Source organism: Arachis duranensis, chromosome 6, assembly GCF_000817695.3.
Source record: "Arachis duranensis cultivar V14167 chromosome 6, aradu.V14167.gnm2.J7QH, whole genome shotgun sequence".
Lineage (NCBI taxonomy): Eukaryota > Viridiplantae > Streptophyta > Magnoliopsida > Fabales > Fabaceae > Arachis > Arachis duranensis.
This window is the reverse complement of record NC_029777.3, coordinates 96,006,961-96,020,690: the sequence shown is the minus strand read 5'-3', so window position 1 is coordinate 96,020,690 and position 13,730 is coordinate 96,006,961. Positions and strand designations below refer to the sequence as shown.

General features: G+C 41.2%; 3 protein-coding genes across 4 annotated transcripts; 1 reads left to right on the top strand and 2 right to left on the bottom strand.

The window, feature by feature from the left end:
• Window positions 1-761: 761 nt before the first annotated feature.
• LOC107494732 (probable methyltransferase At1g27930) lies at window positions 762-1,286 on the bottom strand. The gene has a single exon (XM_016115768.1). It carries the CDS (start codon window positions 1,284-1,286, stop codon window positions 762-764), a length of 525 nt encoding a protein of 174 aa, XP_015971254.1.
• Window positions 1,287-2,714: 1,428 nt separating this feature from the next.
• On the bottom strand, window positions 2,715-5,646 carry LOC107494784 (uncharacterized). 2 transcript variants are annotated; one of them, XM_016115821.3, is made up of 6 exons: window positions 5,429-5,646; window positions 5,139-5,292; window positions 4,235-4,293; window positions 3,983-4,024; window positions 3,700-3,853; window positions 2,715-3,265 (listed from the first exon to the last, which is right to left on the bottom strand). In XM_016115821.3, the coding sequence occupies exons 1-6, from the start codon at window positions 5,602-5,604 to the stop codon at window positions 2,918-2,920; spliced, it is 933 nt and encodes a 310-aa protein (XP_015971307.1). In that variant the 5' UTR covers window positions 5,605-5,646; the 3' UTR covers window positions 2,715-2,917. The 2 variants fall into 2 exon arrangements, 1 of the variants encoding a protein (XP_015971307.1); XR_008010447.1 differs by lacking the exons at window positions 2,715-3,265; window positions 3,700-3,853; window positions 3,983-4,024 and having other exon boundaries at window positions 4,156-4,293; window positions 5,139-5,297; window positions 5,429-5,635.
• A 916-nt stretch (window positions 5,647-6,562) lies between these two features.
• Window positions 6,563-7,832, top strand: LOC107494731 (uncharacterized). Its single transcript, XM_016115767.1, has 3 exons — window positions 6,563-6,838; window positions 6,919-7,490; window positions 7,670-7,832. Exons 1-3 carry the CDS (start codon window positions 6,563-6,565, stop codon window positions 7,830-7,832), a joined length of 1,011 nt encoding a protein of 336 aa, XP_015971253.1.
• Window positions 7,833-13,730: the final 5,898 nt, after the last annotated feature.

Below are 13,730 nucleotides of genomic sequence, written 5' to 3'. Positions count from 1 at the left end.
ATTCGAACCATTGCTCCTTCTTCGAACAATAGGAAAAATATCGTTTTCGCACTTGTATTTGAACCTAAGCACCTTGTCCCAAAGACTATTATTCTTTTCAATTAAACCCCATCTAATTTTCATCATGTAAGCCGCTGGTTTAACTCCCTTGCATGGCGAACTCTAAGTCCCCATAATATATATTACCGTCAATTTGACATGTAATAATGATCTTTACCTATAATGTGAGTTTTTTTAAATAAAAGAAGCTCAACATAACCCTGTGATAAAACTAAGAAAATAAAGAACAATAAAAAAATTAAAACTTATTTCTTTGTCATTTTTTATATTATTATCAATAACTAAATTTCACTCTTTATAATTCTTAAATGACTTATCAATAATTCGCTATATTTAGTGTTTTATATTAAAATGTCTTTTTATTTTAACTAAATATTTTAAAAAACAAAAAAAAAAAGAATTTAATCAACTACTTTTTATACTCTTCTTTTCTCGTATAAAAACTGATATTTAATTCTCAAAATATTGCTTAATTGTACTTAAAGTAATCCAGGTCTACCAAAATCAAATATCTAAGCGCACCGCAACGGACAAATAAACTCACAACCAACCAACAAGCAAATGCTGAATGTTTCAATACTGTGAGCTCTTGACCTTTTGTTGTGTCAGCTATGAGGCAGGATTAAATGAAAATAATATATAATACAATATTCTGAAAATTCCTTCAAAAAGAAGCAAATTGAAAGTTGTGCTATGCAATATTAGCAGAATCCAGCAGTAGTATCATCAGAACTAAAAGAAGGTGGGATAACAAAGTGCCAAAGCTTATTAACAACGCTAACTCTGTATTTCATGCACAGAAACTCCTGCGCGTATTGCTGCTCAACCCTCCCATCCACGTCATGGAGGAACACGTGCGTCACGCCCGGCCTCTTCCTCTCACGCGCCATCACCGCCACCGAATATATCACCGCCATCTTCCCCGGCGACGGATCCTCTGTCCCTCTAGGCGCGTCGATCATGATCATATCCCAATCACGATCGTACGCCTCTTCCGGCAACCGGCTCAGGGCAAGCGGACAATGCTGGTTGCCCTTGAGCGTTAGCTGATTCCCCATGCATTGCGCCTTGTACGTGGACAAGAGCGTGTCTGCTTCGGAGATGCGCGTGGAGTAACGCACCGTGTGGATGTTTAGGATTGGAAACCGCTTCATCGCCGAAAGAGTCCACCTTGGATTCTCCTCGATGAATAGCGTGTTGCCACGTGGATTTAAAGCGTCCCACATCAGCGAGTCATGACCAACGCCAAAGATGAGGAAGTTGCATGGAGTGAGATATTGTATGACGTCGACCAGCTTTTGGATCTCGTTAGGGGATTGTGGAGGAATCGTACGCGCCGTCGCGAAGTGGAGGATGCTAACGAGGAGGCTCGCCGTGGAGCTGAACTCCTCGGCGATTATTACCTCGTTTTTCGTGAGTGGCACGAAGGTGGGCTCTCGGTTTTCAGGACAAGTAGTGGTGTTTTTGGATTTGAGAAGGGTCCGATGGAAGAAGAACAGGAGGATGATGGCGACGGCGACGAAGGCGCAGGCAAGGATGGGAAGGACGTGCGGGTTGCCGGAATTTGGGTGTCTCTTCCTGGCGTCCCTTCTGTTGTAAGGTTGGTATAAATTGAAAAACAAAGGTTGCATGATTGTTGTGCTATTGTTTTTTTTGCAAGGGAGAAACCTAATTAATTAATGAGTACAAATAATACATTTCTCTCCACTATGTCGTGGGACTCAAGTCTGGTGTGATTGATCTTGAATGGATGTGTCGTGGAGAAAGGTTCATGGAGATGATGAAGTACGATGTTGTACTTATTCAAGTTTGACGTGGCACTCCTTGGTTGATTGGCTTGACCCATTGTTTTCTATAATTAGCTTAATCTACAGAGACATTTGTCATCCACCTCTGTGTTAAAAATAAAATGTGAATCAATGTTAGATATTGCTGCATCTTCTTTCAAAATTAAAAAAACTACAAAATCATCGAATGTTGCCTTTGCTTATAGGCACATGTCTTTTAGAAACGTTTTACCTGCTCCCAGTAAGAGAGAGATCATTGTTCCAACTTCAAAATTTTAATGTACAACATTGGATCATGTATCCAAAATGTCAATGTGGCTGAGATGTGTTTCATTCACCTCAATAATCAGAAACGCTTGGTTCATGCAACGTCTCGGTAGATATACAACTAATAATGTTTTTAAGATAGGATTCATCACTAAAATTCTTATTTAAAATATATTTATATTATTCTCTTTGAATCCACATAGTGCTCTAGGAAGTAGGATTTAGGAACACCAACAATTTCTCATAAATTTTATATTTTGCTAATCAGTCCATATTAACTCACTGTTTATGGAAGAAATTTTGGGGAAAACCCAAAAAAGTAAGTCACGTTTCTATGTAAAAATAGTTTTAGTTGTTTTATAGTGGCAATCACTATATTTGGGAAATATAATGGTCATCAAAAGGTGTAAAGGTGTTGTAAAATTCTTCTCAATTAAATATTGGTTTAATTGAAAACCTAAGACATCATCATCTTATGAAACATATAGTTAGTTGCATAAGCGCATGGCACAAATTAGGCAAAATGTGTTTATGAACATAAAACGCAATCTAAAAGTGCAAATTTGAGTTAGAAGGGAAACTACATCAAACTCCAAAAGATAATGAAATGTAAGTTGTCCATATGTACCCAGATTTGATGTAGAAATGTCATTATCTCATGGGTGCCCAACGTGAACTTCAACTTAATCAGCTTTTTCAACCTTTTAGCCGAAGAAAACCACGGATTTTATAAAGGGGCAACATATCAAGAATTAAAGATTGAACATTTAGCAATTGTTAATTCAAATTGGTTTAAAAAAAAGCTAATTATCTCTTTGCTGGGTTTTTTGCTGAACAACTCGAGGAGCAAAGGTCAACCCTTTGTTGCGGCGACCAAAGCTGATAGAGGAAGGAGTGGAGTCAGAAGTGCTCATTCTAGAGACTGCTGAAGTGAGGTCATCTATGGCTGCATTTTCGACTTCCATTGTTTCTGATGCATCCTCCTTCTGAACAGATTGCTTGCGCTGAGACTTTAACCTCTGTTTCTTTGATGGTCGAGACTTCTTGAAAAATTCGAATGAGGTTGGGAATTTGTGCTTGTCAACCAGATGCTGCTGCCTGCTACTGTAGGTTTTGAATTTCAAACCACAGCCTTCCACTAAGCATTCATACTGTTAAGGGGGGAAAAGAGTATTAGATAGTAATGAGATGATCCTATAAAAGAAAATAAAATAGATCATCATAACAAGCTAACTATGAGCTCTAGAAAAGAAATAAGAGACATAAACAAGCCAGAAAGTTCACGTGCAAAGCCCAAAGAAGATTTAATCATGATCTATTGTATACAACCAAATAGTACATGAGGCTTCCTTGTTGACATTTGAGTTTATAAATTTATGTAAGAACGAGGTGCAATGCGATGCATTCTTAAAGAAGTTACATGTCATTGTTAAAAGAAACATAAACAAAATGAATATCTCATGATGATGAAGAGAACATAATTGTAATAAGTAGTCAGTTGATAAACAGAGAATCATAGTGTCAGATAGTTGCAAACTGCAAGGAATCATTTCATGCTACCATAACGAGTGACAGATGCCTATACCACATCATAGCCGCGTGCAAGTTTCGCCTGGAAGAAAGAATCATGAACTTCAGATAAGTGTATGCTGAGCAGACGAGAAGTTGGGTAGACTCTGGAGCAAACTGAACAGAAAAATGACAGCTTCAACATCGGGCATGCGGGCAAACATTTATTTCTAGACATTTAACTGCGACCTTATTGAAAAATGCATGTTCTTTAATAAAAGTAAGGTATTGAGTTTAATACAAATAAAAACGGGAGGAGAAAAAGTTAGAATTAAAAGGCAAGGAACAATATTTAACACTGAGAAGTAAGTAAAGAGCCACAAAGAACACAAAATACTTCACTTGCTGCTAAAAAAAATGACTAGTTTCAGCTGCTTCTAATCACATATGTCATGCACATTGTTCTTCTTTCTTTTTTTTCCTTTTTTTTTCACTACCTTTTATTTTTATTGTTTAGCAAATGGATGCTTTAATTAAAATTGGTACATGATGCCACATATTGTGAAACATAGGGAAGGAAAAACAAGTATAAGCACTTAAAGGATCAATACCTTCCATCTTGGATGCAATCCTCAAGTTGTTCATTCTCTTCCGTTAATTCCAACGCAACCTTTTGAATTAAAGACAAAAAACGAAAGAAAGAAAGAAAGGAAGAAAAGGAAATAAGAATTACAGTTCAAAACTTGGAACTCAAGTTCACAATCATAAATCATGGACAAAAAACCTAGAGCACTGTTAAATAAATTCCAAAATTGTTATTTTAGAATAATAACTATTTCTTCTTTCATATCCCTCATAATCTTATATGATCATTGTCAATGGCGAACACAAAAATGCTGATGAAATGGAAGCAGATAACATTGGGCAATGAAATTCTGTTAGCAATTAAAGAAGGCTTGATGCAAGATCATCACTGCCTTACATGTAGCTACTACAATTACAACTCATATCTAATTGTCCAAGTGAAGAGCAAGTTCAATTCCCACTTGAAAGTCACCACCATTGATGAGAGCAAGGTGCTGGAAGATTATAGAAGTTCCAATGTTACTACATACACATGATTAACCGGCAAGCATGTGACACGTCAAAGAAGTTGGATTAACCCTATCAAATAACAGCTCGTGTTTGAAAGTCAAGAAAACCGAATCAAGTGATGCACCACCATTTGACTTGATCGCCAATCCATATATAAAGGATTTGAAGATTCATGGTTTGATAAGTAAAGTTCATAAATTGACATGGGTTTAGATTAAGTCTCTTCACTTCCTCTCCAATTGAGAGAATTAATAGAAACTAGAGATATGTATTTTTATAGTTGTCCCTCTTCCTAGTACATTGTTATGTTATTGTTTAGAGAAAATTATATTGAGATTATCTGGCAAATACATTGTGCGTTTTTAAAATTAAAAGTTCAAATTTCCGAAAATGAAAAATAAGGGAGATGAGAGAGAGAACCTGTTTGGCTAGCAGTTCACGTTGGAGGTTGCCAGAAGCGAAGAAAGGAGAGTCAGGGTTGAACCTACGACGAAGGGGTTTCCAGAAGGAGAAGGATGTTGACTCAAGATTAGGGTCAACTTCCATGGCCATCACTGCGTTTCTTCCTTTCCTTCTTCACTAACAACAAAAATCAATTCAATAATTCAATATATCACATGTATATGAGAAGAAATCGGAGAGCAGAATCAGGGATTCAATCATTCTGGACTCATAACAGAATAGCACAGCGGCGAATTGAGGATGCCTACCTGAACTGACGCAACGGAAGCACCAAGACAGCGGCGTGCCGGCGATGACGCCGGGGAGACAGAGAGAAAGAGAGAAGAGTCTCGACGAAGGCGACACTCGAGAAAAGCGACGACGAAGAACTCCGGCAACTCGGCGAGAGCGAAGAGAGGACCAGAGGCAGAGAGAACCCCGTCATCCAGGGTTTCAGTCTTACAGAAATGGGCGAAGATGGGGCAAATCCCGGGTTACGGGTGCACCAGTTAATTTCGGGTTGAGCCTCCGTTTCATTTCTTTGAGTAAGACCCGTTAAGCCTTTTTTGTCATGACCTGTTAAGCCTGAATATATCAAAAAGACAAAAAGGTATTACGAACTATAGATGTGTTCGCTTCCTTTTTTATTATTTTATTTCATAAAATTTCAAAAATACAAAATACTAAAAGTATAAATAAAACCGATTCTGAGTTTTCTGGAGGTAACGTTTTTGGAAAAAAACCGTTTTTCCTGCTTGTTGGGCATTGAGAAACCACCAAAAATATAAAAGAAAACCCAGTGGTAGTGGTACTTCACTACTTGGTACCGAACAAAAATAAATTCTAATCAAAATTGGGTTGATATAGTAATTAGCTTCTAGCCTATTTAAACAAGTATTAAATGTTTAAATTCTATCTTGTACAATAATTTGTCCGACTAAAAATTACTATAAAAAATAAAAAATAGAGTAAAAAACGTATTTAAGCTAGGCTGAGGAAGATATTACGCAAATCAGCCAAAATGAAAATTGTTTCAGCAATCAATCAATGGGCATTTTAATGTAATTCGAAGCAACAAAATTCGAATTACAATTGTACGTAATTCGTATCAATATGGATCGAATTATGCACAAGGAAGATTGCATGTAATTCGAAGCTACTTGGGTCTAATTATGAAAGCTTAATTCGAATGTAGTCAATTCGAATTACTAGGAATAGTGTAGTAACCATAATTCGAACTTTAGTGATTCGAATTAGTAGGAAATGTGAAGAAAGGCATAATTCGAAATGACCTTATTCGAATTACGTATATATAGTGCGAATGAGGATGATTCGAATTAGTGTGTACCAGAGCTCTATATATATGAGATGAACGTGAGTTGCCCTCATTAGAGAGGGGTCAGATGGCTAGTGAGGACAGCTTTCTAGTATTGGTTCACCACAGAGGATCGATTAAGAAAAAAACTCGTTCCGGTGTGAAGTTCACCGATAAGGATCCTCTCTATATTATCGTGAGTTCTACGACGAGCTTTGATGACCTTGTTAGCTCTGTACTGATGAAACTTGGTCTGGAAGGTGTGAAAAGGGTTAAGAAGTTTTTCTATCGCATTCCAATCACGGTGCTCCAGGATACCGTGAAGTATGATTGTTTCACGATCAGGAGTGATGAGGACTTGCAGGTCATGTTTCATTGTCGCCGGCTGTTTTCCGAAGTGAGGACACCAGAGCTGTTGGCAAAGTTGGTTGATGTGGTATCCAGCTCGGGGGTTCGAACCGGAATAACACTTTAGCCACGGTTGCCAGTTCTAACTCCAGACCTGCCGTTGCTTCTTCCTCCATCCCTGCGTACGAGCCACCCGTCCAGCCTGTCGCCTCCTCTTCGTTCGCTGTTGATCTCAACGGTAGTGTTGGCGACGAAGTTGGAACAGGAGAATTTATACCGACCTCTGTACAGTGTGCTGCACCGGTTGAGGTTGGAGATGGATTGTTTGATGATAGAGAAGACGATGATGTCGAGCCGGATATGATTGCTGATGACAGTGGCGATGATATTGGAGCGAGTCAGCCTGCAGGGGTGGGAGGTGGTTCTAGTTCTGGCACACAGCAGTACCCTCTATATTTTTCATCTTTGGACCTGGATGCCATGAGGCCTGACGGGGTACCTGGGAAGCATGCTGGATTTGGCGCTAAAGATGCAGAAGGATCTGCTGGTATGACAGAGTTCCAGGTTGGTCAGCAATTTCAGGATAAAGATGAGGCCCTTTTAAGTGTGAAGACTTACAGCATCCGCCGAGGGGTACAGTACAAGGTAGTGGAGTCTGATTATCGCCGGTATGTGGGCAAGTGTTCTGAGTTTGGGAATGGGTGCACATGGTTGATTAGGCTGAGAAGGGCATTTGGGAGGTCAAACGGTACAATAGACCGCATACTTGTCTGGCCAGCTCCATCTCCAGCGATCACAGGAGTTTGGATTATCATGTGATATCGGCCTTCATTATGCCAATGGTTAGGGTTGATGCATTCGTCAGCATCAAGGTACTCCTAAATGCGACGGCCTCACATTATGGGTTCAGGCCGACGTACAGGAGGGTCTGGTTGGCGAAGCAGAAGGCTGTTGCCGTCATTTATGGTGACTGGAAGAGTCGTACAATGAGCTCCCAATGTGGGTGTTAGGAGTGCAGGTGACCATGCCTGGTTCTGTTGCAGTGCTTAGGACTAGCCCTGTTCGAGTTGGGGGACAGCTAGACGAGTCTCAGGCTTATTTTCACAGACTATTCTGGACTTTTCCACCGTGTATCGAGGCATTTCGTCATTGCAAGCCATTGGTGAGTATTGACGGCACCCACCTATATGGAAAGTATGGGGGTACGTTGCTTGTAGCGATTGCACAGGACGGGAACTCCAACATACTCCCTGTTGCATTCGCACTAGTCGAGGGTGAGAATGCTGAGTCGTGGTCATTCTTTCTCTCCCACCTCCGTCAGCACGTGACACCACAGCCGGGTCTGCTTGTTATTTCTGACAGGCATAACGGCATCAAGGTCGCGCTTGAGGCTCCCGACGGGGGCTGGCTACCTCCAGCTGCATACCGGACATTCTGCATTTGACACGTAGCAGCAAATTTTACCCTCACGTTCAAGGGCAAAGACGCAATGAGGCTTCTTGTGAACGCTGTCTATGCTTAGACCGAGGTCGAGTTCGAATACTGGTTTGATATTCTACGCTCGGAAGACCCGGCGATGTGTGATTGGGCGAACCCGATTGAGTATTCATTGTGGACACAGTATTTTGATGAGGGCCGGAGATTCGGGCATATGACGACGAATATCTCTGAGTGTGTGAACTCAATCCTCAAGGGTGTGAGGAACCTTCCTGTCTACTCGTTGGTGAAGGCAACGTATGGAAGGTTGGCCGAACTATTTGTACGCAAGGGGAGAGAGGCCGAGGCCCAGCAGGGTACCGGATAACAATTCAGTCAACACCTAGTGAAGTCTATCGATGCCAATTTGAAGACGGCAAGGTGCTTCACCGTTACTCTGTATGACAGGGACAACTTGGAGTACACCGTGGCAGAGATGACTCCGACTGGTTCTTTCTCCCTGGTTAGCTACAGGGTCTCACTTGGAGCTCAGACATGTGACTGCGGATACTTCCAGTCACTTCATTTCCCATGTCCGCACGCACTGGCATGCTGTGCCTACTCACGAGTCACTTGGCACTCTTACGTCCACCCTGTGTATCGTCTCAGTTCCATTTTTAGTGTGTATTAGATGGGATTCACACCTCCCATCCCAGAAGGTTTCTGGCCACCATATGATGGACCGACAGTTATACCGGATCCAAACAAGAGGCGTGCAAGGGAGAGTCGTCCCAGGTCCACTCGGATATGGACCAATATGGACAAGTCAGATCCGGACCGGCCAAAGAGATGCGGCCTCTGTCGGCAACCCGGACACACTCGTCGGAGCTGCCCACAGGTCGGAGGTCCCAGGCATACAGTCAGAGATGAGTAGGGTTGGTGCTGTGTTGTTAGATGTCATAGTGTCCAAACTTTGTTCTTTTTTTTAAGAAAACCAATGTTCTAGTTTCAAGTGCATTGTATGTCTTATTAATTAATCTCATGTGATACATTTCATACATGAATAGTGACTGACGAAGTACGTAGTTAAGGCAGTAAAATGAACTTTCAAATTAAACGAAAAATGCAAGGTAAATTATGGAAATAACATAAATAAGCAAAGTAACATAGTTCTCATAGTGACTGATACAAGATAAGCACTAACAAACGCAGACACACATCAACTGATAAACTAAAGGACCCAACGATACAACAATGATAACCGAAATATATAAAGATAGATAGGTAGCATGACAACGATCATGAAGTAACAAACATCACGATACACAAATCATCTAAAGAGGTGTGATCCCGTGAAACAACGACGTGGTACCCGTGTCCTATGACCTCTCCGGATAAGCGGCTCCTCGTCCTTGATCTCATCCTCCTCGTCCTCTGGGGTGGCTGTGCAAGCCTCGTAGGCTGCACATGTAACGGTCGGGATGAAGACGGCCCGGCAACTGAATGTGACCCAGTAGTATGTGCGGAAGGTGTCGTACCACCCAAGGAAAAATAGTCAGCACGAGGTACAGATAAAGGCTCATTCAGATCTACATCTAAATGTGCTTGTGTCCCCATCGTCTGACCCCCTCGACGGGCGGCCTCATCCTCCTACATGATGGCAGTGATCTCATCTAGGAAGTGTTCTCCAGCGTAGTCTGCATCAAAACCATCACCGGCAAGAAAGTCTGAAAACATGGTACCCAGACTCACCCATGGTGTACTCTCCTGAAGTGTCTGGTCGTGACCAAGAACACTAACAAAGTAATCTCCGAGCGGCCCTTCTCCAAGTCCAGCGTCAACATGGCCCATAGGATCTCCCATACCAGACCCATACCACTCTCCACCAGCTCCGCCATGATCGGGTATAACAGTCGTGGTGCGCTGCAGGCGCTCTCCGTCTGCCTCCACGACCACGTCGTCGACCACGACCCCTACCTGCCTCGTCACCCTCCTCGATAGCCTGGTCCAGCCACTTCCACTCCCAGTCGCTCCGTCGTGTCCCGACACGAGCTCTCCTCTCAACCCGACGCCTATCAGGAACGTCATCAACTCGATCCATGTCGGGAACTCTACCGGCACCCCTCTGTGTCACCTCTACTGGAATAGGAATGGCTCTAGGATCCCCCAAGTACATCTCTGGTGACAAGAACCTCTTTTTCCGTGCTGATGCCACCAGTCCAAGTAGTCATGTGACAGACTCGGGTCGCAACCACGTCAAACCGAAGCACGTGATCTGCACGTGTCTCCCAGTGAAGATGCCAGTACTGCAAATGGTGCGGGAACCAACGATCACCCCCTCTACCGTCCTTCGACATCAGGAAGTCGATGTTCAGGGCGGGACGCGGGCAAGCCTGTACAGCCCCCCGAACTGCGGTAACACCCTATCAACCTGGTGCCACTCAACCACTGCAAAATATATCAGCGATGTGACACACCGCCATAAGGTCGTATGACGCGACTCCAACACCTCCGGATGGACAACTTGAACGACCTCGGGTGTGCTATTGGGCATCCATATAAACTGAAAAAAGCATCTCAAATACGTTAGGAGATAAAGTTAGCTTTAACTAAATGTACGTTAACTATACAAAGGAGGTTTACATACTCACATCCCTAGCCTGTAACACGTCGATCCTCAGCCGAGTCATCTGCACCCGAGGTCCCTTCTCGCTAATAGAAGGATTGTAACCTGACCACCTGCAAAGGCCATCAAAATCGAAGTCATTCATGAATGTGACAAATTAGTATAACAATACAGGCGAGAACTTAAATAAATAAAATAATTAAACATGATATAATGCGATAGTCGTACCTCGATACCAGGGGCCAGCTAAACGCATCATACCTAGCAGGCCTAAATCCAGGAAACCGCCAAAAGATCCAGAACTGAAGTAACTGTAATGGCCCAACTAACTTCACGACATATCTATTGGCCACTCGACACATGCACCGGTACAACCATACGAGTGCAGCCGACCCCCAACTGTAGCCACTCATCTCCTCAAGCCTAGCCACGTACGGTAGCCATCTAATGTAAATACGATTGTCGGACTTATCGGCAAACAGCTGGGTGCCCAACAACATCATGATATAAGCACGGGAAAAGCGCCTAACTGTCTCCTCATCGGCCCCATCAGGGCACTCTCCAAAAGTCTCCTGGAACCAGGTGCAATTCACTGCGAACTTCTGAATTTGGCTCGGGGGAGGTAACACACCGAGCAACTCCTAGAACCACTACCAAGCTGGCCAGGTACCCTGTATGTATACGTGGAAATCTGTCAGGCAACCACTGACATAATGTCCGTCCACTGGCAAACCCAACTGGTACGCCACGTCCTGAAGTGTGATCGTGCACTCTCCGAACGGCATGTGGAACGTGTGCGTCTCCGGACGCCACCTCTCGAGGAATGCACTCACAAGGGGCTCGTCTAATCTGAACCATCTATCGTTCAGTCTCGCAAGATGGTATAATTCAGCCATCTGCAAGTACGGAACGTACCTCTCATCGAGTCGCATTCCCTGCTGCCGCCGCATGATTAGAACGAATTACAATACCAGTTACAAATACAAATCACGACATAAAAAACTAACAAATACCACATGCAAAAGGAGATATATTAAACCACTACCAAAACTGCATAGTAAAACAGCATCCAAAAAATCACTAGCATAAACCAAGTGCAACTCCACTTACAAAAACCACCAGCCAAAACGACTCAACTTAACAGCTAGCAATACCACCAACGTAAACCGCTAACATAAACCATAAAAAAACCGCATACAAAATAACTAGAAAAAACCGCATGCAATACCACTAACCTAAACCACTAACAAAACCGCCAATAAAACCGCATGCAAAACCCATTCAATACACCGCCAATAAAACCGCTTGCAAAACCTCTTAAATAAACCACTTGCAATACCACTTTCCTAAACCACTAACAAAAACCACTAAACATATACCACTATCAAAAACTACTAACATCGTCGTTGATCACCCCGGCGATATGAGCGACTCCATCCAAATGATACAGCCTTCCCAGATCGTCCCCCATCGCCTCAATATGCCGCTCGAGTCTTTGTCGTACAGATTCTGGGTCGTTTTCTTTGAGATTTGGTGGGGTATGAGGATGGAAAAATGATTCAAATGAACTTGGTTCGAACTCCTTATATAGGCAAGTCACAAGTAATTCGAATCAACTTATTTCGAATTACCAAAGTCTCCAAACATTAGTAATTCGAATCAATATGATTCGAACTCCTTCCGTATCACCTTTCCCTACTAATTCGAATTGATTCAATTTGAATTACACTTTGCTAATTCGATTCATGTTGTTTCGAATTACGTTGAAACTTGATTAGCCATAATTCGAAACATGTTCATTCGAATTACTAAGGAATGTAAATTGAATCTTATTGATTCAAATTATATAAATATGTCAATTGATTGATTGATGAATCGAATTTCCTTTTAGCTGATTCAGGTAAATTCAATCTCCCAATGGCTTATTTTAGTGTTTTACCCTAAAAAATAAACTACATTGTCCCACCAACTTATTTATAGTCATTAGTCAAAATTCCTTTTACTAATATTTCGAATCAAGTTACTACAAGGCCAATAGCAAATAGGGGTAGCCAACTTAAATCAACCTTTTTAATTTAAAAAAAATATTTCAAAAAATATGCACCCAATATTTATGTTGAATACGTTCGTCTTCTTCTTTCTCTTTTTATTTTTTTTCTTTTTCTTCCTCTTTTTTTTCTTCTTCGCTAAATTCACCCTCTGCCACACATACAAAGTCGCATTACAATCTCTTTCTGTCGTCCGCATGCTCATTGTGAACGAAATAACGTCGCACCACAACTTCCTTTTGTTGACCACTGCCGCTTACTTCGTCACAACACGCAGTGCTTTTGACCACCGCAGCTCCTTTTTTGTGTCGCGCAGTCTCGTCAATCACCTCTCGAACTATTTTTATTTGGATATTTTTCTCATATTTTTTAGATATTTTTTTCTTATGTTATGGATGTTTTTGGGTTTTTTATTATTTTTTAATAATTTTATATGTTTCTTGTTTAGTTTTCAGATATTTTTTTTCAATATTTTTGTTTTGTTTTATTAAGTTTTAGAATTTTTAAAATAATTTTAAATATCTCGTTTTTGTTAGGTTTTGAACTTTATTTTATTATATTTTAGATATTTCTTTTTATAAGAAATTTTTTAAATATTTTTAAAATTTTTAAAATGAATTTACAATGAACTTGGGGGTTTGTTATTATTTGATTTAAAAAAAAATTATTAGGTTTTAAATATCTCTCATAATAATTTGAATTGACGTTCTCTCTAAAAAAAAATTAAAAATTTTTTGGATATCTCATTTTTTTGCTAAGTTTCGTTAAGTTTCGGATGTTTCTTTTTTCTATGTTTTGGATGTTTTGTTGTTTTGGAT